This window comes from Frankliniella occidentalis, unplaced genomic scaffold (genome assembly GCF_000697945.3).
Source record: "Frankliniella occidentalis isolate FOCC.00 unplaced genomic scaffold, Focc_3.1 Scaffold44, whole genome shotgun sequence".
Lineage (NCBI taxonomy): Eukaryota > Metazoa > Arthropoda > Insecta > Thysanoptera > Thripidae > Frankliniella > Frankliniella occidentalis.
Window position 1 is genome coordinate 920,789 of NW_026267174.1, and position 5,390 is coordinate 926,178.

The 5,390-nt window shown below is 36.5% G+C and overlaps 3 protein-coding genes across 5 annotated transcripts in view; 1 reads left to right on the top strand and 2 right to left on the bottom strand.

The window, feature by feature from the left end:
• Window positions 1-517: 517 nt before the first annotated feature.
• Window positions 518-1,463, bottom strand: LOC113212377 (uncharacterized). The gene is made up of 2 exons (XM_052266908.1): window positions 1,291-1,463; window positions 518-1,097 (listed from the first exon to the last, which is right to left on the bottom strand). The coding sequence occupies exons 1-2, from the start codon at window positions 1,327-1,329 to the stop codon at window positions 654-656; spliced, it is 483 nt and encodes a 160-aa protein (XP_052122868.1). The 5' UTR covers window positions 1,330-1,463; the 3' UTR covers window positions 518-653.
• Window positions 1,464-1,634: 171 nt separating this feature from the next.
• On the top strand, window positions 1,635-4,612 carry LOC113212331 (BRCA1-associated RING domain protein 1-like). The gene is made up of 8 exons (XM_026430985.2): window positions 1,635-1,863; window positions 1,979-2,173; window positions 2,249-3,002; window positions 3,080-3,276; window positions 3,359-3,568; window positions 3,655-3,764; window positions 3,873-3,994; window positions 4,097-4,612. The coding sequence occupies exons 1-8, from the start codon at window positions 1,775-1,777 to the stop codon at window positions 4,436-4,438; spliced, it is 2,019 nt and encodes a 672-aa protein (XP_026286770.1). The 5' UTR covers window positions 1,635-1,774; the 3' UTR covers window positions 4,439-4,612.
• LOC113212354 (DNA repair protein XRCC3) overlaps window positions 4,516-5,390 on the bottom strand; it is a 12,711-nt gene continuing 11,836 nt past the window's right edge. For 2 of the 3 annotated variants that reach the window (XM_026431018.2, XM_052266905.1), the window contains 3 exons: window positions 5,226-5,380; window positions 4,926-5,138; window positions 4,516-4,847 (listed from right to left, as the gene is read on the bottom strand). In XM_026431018.2, the coding sequence (XP_026286803.1) occupies window positions 4,626-4,847; window positions 4,926-5,138; window positions 5,226-5,380 (590 nt within the window). In that variant the 3' untranslated portion in view covers window positions 4,516-4,625. The remainder of the gene's footprint in view (window positions 4,848-4,925; window positions 5,139-5,225; window positions 5,381-5,390) is intronic. The other variant, XM_026431025.1, reaches the window with a different exon arrangement.

The following is a 5,390-nucleotide window of genomic DNA, read 5'->3' on the forward strand; positions in this document are numbered from 1 at the left end:
AAATAGTTTATTGTATCAATAATCAGACAAAAATAAATATTTTTTCTAGGATTTAAAAATAGGACTCCAGCTTCTTTCAGAGAAATGTGTGTCAGGCAAAAGCATGCCAAGCCTCCACACTTTCAGTCTTTTTTGTACAAGTTACTATGAACTAACTAAGTGAAGACTAAACCTGTCAGCAAGTCAAAAATACAAAAAACCATTACACTGGGACACACAGAAAGATGTCTGATAGAAAAAAATAACCAGATGACACATCTTAAATTATTTCACAGCCAGTTAAAATTAAAAATACTGACAGCTGTAGTCTTCACAGCATCTATCGATAAACCCTAACTTTTGTAAAAACTACAAGTGATATGTGTTTGGACTTTGTTTCTATAGACCAACATCTACTTGATTAATCTACAGAATACATAATATGAATGCCCAACTAAAGAGAAAATGTCAGAAGCTGACTAGAAATGGTTGCTCAAAGTGCTTATTACTTTTCGGGAGATGAGTAAAACATTCCATACACAGGCAATAATTTAAGGATTATATTTAACAAACCCATGTAAAGTACTGCACATGGGAGAAGAAAATAATGTCTGCTAACAGGCAAACTATGTATCACACTTGACTGATCTGTTAAGCTACCTAAATGATAAACATTAATTTTTGGTTACTTTATCATCAGTAGTGGGTCTCCATTTGTCTTCATCAGAAAGATTATCTAACTCCATGGAGAGAAACATTTTCATATTCGGGTCAGATATCTTATTCATTATTATCTCACGAAGTTCTTTATCACTAGAACAAAACTTGCTTTTCAGCTCCTCAGCATATTGAATCCACACGCAGTTAGCACAACCGGACATACAACAATCAGTTGGTTCTTCTGGCAACTCATTAGAGCTTTCAGGTTCACTTTTCAATCTCTTGGCCTCACTACCGGGGTTTGAATTTTCTCTTCGGTTGACATTGCTGGTTTCTTTTGATGGTGTATTGTTGTCATAACTTGAAAAGAAACGCTTTCCATACTGAGCGACATCAGCTCCTGCAGTCAATTTTTGGCGTTTCGCACAAAGAGACGACAATGTTTGAAGAGAAGAGGCCTGGAATTGGGCAATAAGGATGTCATTTAATGATTCTCTTCTCTTCTTCGAATAAAAAATTATCGAAAAGTTTAATATACTAGCATGCATCGTTCAACGTAGAAGTAATGAAAGTGACATTTAGATGACAGCAAATGACAGTAGTACTGTACAATGCAATCAGTATAAAGTTAAACGCAAACGTTTATGTTACCTGTTTCACCAAAGTTGATGTGATATTGCTGGTATTCATTTTATAATTCCTAAATAAAATCAGCAGGAATAAGAAGGTGAAGACGAAGTAAAAACTGATTGGTTTGGTCTTTCAGTTTGTTTTGAAATCCATAACCCCTCACCTTTCATACACCTCTCAGTGAGTATAACATTTAGCTCTTTATTCGCAGGAATGAAAGACAAGGTTTCAAATAAGTAAATTATGCAATTAAGTGTGGTTTATTGATGACTTTATTCCGTAATGTAGGAATATATATATGTATAAACCAATGCACGACCCATAGAGTCCTAAAGTTAGTTAAGCAATTTGCAAAACAGACCAACTGTTTGTGGCTGCCAGTGGCTGCCCTGGCCAAAACAAAATAGTTGACAGTCTGTGAATTTCGCGCGACTTGTGGATCACATTTCTGACGATTTGACCGACAGAACATACAGTTTTCGAAGAAATTGACCGACATTTAATCATGGCATCGAATACATCAGGGATCGAGAAATGGAAAAATGTTAAAGCCGCTATGGTCGACCTGCAAGACCTACTAAGGTGTTGGACATGGTAAGCAGTTGTTTTATTTGTTTATGTACTTGCTAACCTTTCTGCTGTTGTTTAGAAAACATAAAAACTCAAAACTATAATGTACTTCCTCTTGTCCTTATTCTTTATTTTCTAGCAACAAAATATTTCTTGAGCCAGTAAGCTACAGGTGCGGTCACTTCTTTTGTGCTGACTGTGCTAAAGAATCGGGAACAAAATGTGGCACCTGCAACGTTCCATCCCTTGCCTCAGAAATCAGATCGGACCGTATTGTGACTGCAGTGGTTGGATGCTTTCAAAAATTGTCCCAAATTATCAATTCTGAAGAATGGTAGGTCATCTTTTTAAATACCTATCACAACAATTAGTATCATTAATAAAAAGTAAATTGATGTACCATTTCCAGTTCCGATAAAACCATCTCTAACACTACCACAAACGAAAAAAAGGCATCCAGAAGCACTTTGTATGATTACGATACACATGAAGACAGTAACATATCTCCTTCTAAGAAAGATACAAGTAAAGTCCCTGACGACTCCAAAGGTAATTTGAGAGAGAATGAGAGTACAAATGTAACAAAAGATATACCCCAAAAGCGTCCAAGGAAAATGTCTGAAAAACTTAAAGAAGCTATGGCAGACCTAGGGGTGAATGAGGAAAATTTCCTTAAGCCATCTTCTGTTAAAAAACAACCAGTCAAGGAAACTAAAAAAAAAGTTGGTGCAAGGAAAAAAAGTTTATCTACTTCCATTCCTACTACTAGCAATCAATCAGTAGATTTATCTGGTAGTATTAATCTTGAAGAGACAATGTTGAAAAATACCAGTAATCCTTCAAGTTCTGAGCCAATAAAGGACTTAACAGGTAAGAAGACTACAAGTAATGAAGAATTCCTCAAAGATTCCTTTATAACTCCTAAAAAACCAAGAAGGTCAACTAAGTCTTCAAGCACCATAGCTTCTACCCCCAAGAGCACTGAAGTAAAATATACTCCTAGAAAGAGTAACACTCCAGGTAGAGAGCTCTCCAAAAAGAACCATAAAGGTGAAACACCTTTACATGTTGCGTGCATTAAGGGCAATGTTGACCGCATTCGTACTCTTCTCAGTGCCAACGCAAGTCCAAACACCAAGGACAACGCTGGATGGACTCCCTTAGTAAGAACTTTTAAGACTTATCCTGTTGCTCCAAGGCCTAAAATTCTCTGTTTTAATTTATCATCTGTTTATTCTAGCATGAAGCAGCAATCCGTGGTTTTACTGAGGTGGTGGAACTGCTCCTCAAGGCAGGAGCTCTTATTGATGTGCCTGGAACAGGCAATGTTACTCCACTTCATGAAGCTGTTATCTATAATCATATAGCAATTGTGAAAAGTCTTGTTGCTCATGGTGCTGATATTCATGCACGATCTTCTGATGGGAAAACTCCTATGTATGTTACTTTATCACATTGTTCTTAGAACACCTGGTTTGATTTATTGTTTTTGTGACTTCTCATTACATTTCAATCCCAGAGATTTAGCAACATCTAGTGAAATAAAAGAAGTGTTGCTAAACACTGAACCGAAAGATCAGCTTAGCAAATCTGACTCAAGTCATCAGCAGAATAATTTGGCTCAGCAGGAAATGGTTTTGTGTGGAGAAGCTAGCCTTACAGCTGAAGAAAGAAACGAATTGTGTGCTTTAGCTGTGACCTTAGACGCTAGGCTAGTTCCTGTCTTTGGGTATGAGAACACACCATGTTTGTTGTTAAATATCAACTTAACTGGGTAAAAAAATTTAATTGCATTTTTTTCATCTCTACTTCTAGCCCTGATGTGACACATTTCATTGTGCCATCAAATGCCAATTGTACATGCCCACCTTCATTAGAGGTGCTATGTGCCATTCTAAAAGGAGTTCTTATTTTGACTAGTGATTGTAAGTTCTTATTTAGAATGTTGTGTAAAAACAAAAAAGGCCTGGAAGGTGCATTTTCTTAAACTAGCTCATATTTAATTAGTTTAAAATTTGGACTTTCTTTCCCAGGGATAAGTGTCTGTAAGGATGGAGATATAGGCGTTGATATTGATTTATTTGAACTTGCTGGAATTACTGATTTCAGAGATTCTGAAGCACCTAAAAAAAGTAGAATCAATGCCCAAAAGCAGGTATTTTTTTACAGTTGCAATCTCTTTTTTTTACTCTCTGTATTTGTACGTACACATATTATTTTCTAGCCCTGTTCATAAATATTTTTTCTTTTTTTCAAGTTACCTCGCTTATTTGATGGATGCCATTTCTACTTAACCAGCAATGTCCAGTACAAACTTCAGACATGTTTGTTAACCCGATCAGATATAATGACCCTGGTCAAATCAGGCGGAGGAATTGTATTGACCCGGCAACCAGATCCAGAAGCTATACCTGCTAAAGAACAGACAGTTCCTTATCATGCCCCAAGAGACGGCCCCCTTACTGCCACTTCTCATATTATTTTGTATTCTCCAGGTAAAGGGGAGCCAGATATGAAGTATAACATGAAACACTGTAAGACCCTTCCAATGGAATGGTTTATTCACAGTGTGGTCAACTGGTGTCTGTTGGATCCGTAAACAATTTGCTACTGTATTATTAAATTTGACTATGAATTAAGGACTTTGTTTCCAGCTGTATTAAAATTTTGTAAGAATAGAAAAAAATATAAATATTTTATTTTTATGAAATAAACTCTAGGCAAGGAAACAGCATTGCTTACAATTAAACAACTTTTAGTTCTAAAACAAGAATTCTTGCATTTATTTAATTAAGCTTGGCCAGACCAAATACCCCAGCTTCAGAAATGGTGTATGATACTGATGTTGGTTGTAAATCTGGAGCAAAAATAATTTCCAGTGATCGTTGAGATGCTGAATCTGCTCCATCAGGTTCACTACGATGCATTTGGATTCTTGATGTCACCAGATTTGACCAGGCAAGGCCTAAAGCAGGAACAGATCGTTGAGGGCCATCTGATGCTGTTACCTGAAAGAGTGGAATTCAAAATCAACCAAGCTGAAAGGGACAACATGATGGCACAGTAATTTCAAGCAGAGTGCTTACCTGATTAACACAAATAACACAAAGTTTGTACTGAGAAGCCATTTTATGCAGCTGCCCACCAACAGTTCTCATATCTTCAGCTCTATGTTTCATTTCATTATTTTCATAACATGAGCGAAAGACCCCAGCTATCGAGTCCACCACGATAAGTTTGACTGAGTGATGAGACAATAGTTTGGGCAGGCGGCCTAGAACACACTGACGCATACCTGCCTTTGGTTTAAAATTAAAAAAGAAAGTGAGATAATTTTTAATTTTTTTTGGATCCAGTTAAAAAAGGGTTATTTCAAAGTTTCTTACAGCATCTGCAACATGCTCAATAAATATATTGTCCCCAAACTTTGGCAGATCTTCTTTAATATGTGATGGGGACATTCTTTGCTGGGGATACGTAGTAAATAGCTGTTGAAGACGTTTGGCTGGAAATGAATCTTCAGTACATATATATACAGCCCCTATAAAAAA

Coding starts and splice junctions, on each gene's coding strand:
- LOC113212377 (XM_052266908.1), bottom strand. CDS start 1,329: ATGAATACCAGCAATATCACATCAACTTTGGTGAAACAG. Junction 1,098..1,290: donor CATCAACTTTGGTGAAACAG/GTAACATAAACG, acceptor GCCCAATTCCAG/GCCTCTTCTCTTCAAACATT.
- LOC113212331 (XM_026430985.2), top strand. CDS start 1,775: ATGGCATCGAATACATCAGGGATCGAGAAATGGAAAAATGTTAAAGCC. Junction 1,864..1,978: donor CTACTAAGGTGTTGGACATG/GTAAGCAGTTGT, acceptor TTTATTTTCTAG/CAACAAAATATTTCTTGAGC. Junction 3,277..3,358: donor TCTGATGGGAAAACTCCTAT/GTATGTTACTTT, acceptor TTTCAATCCCAG/AGATTTAGCAACATCTAGTG.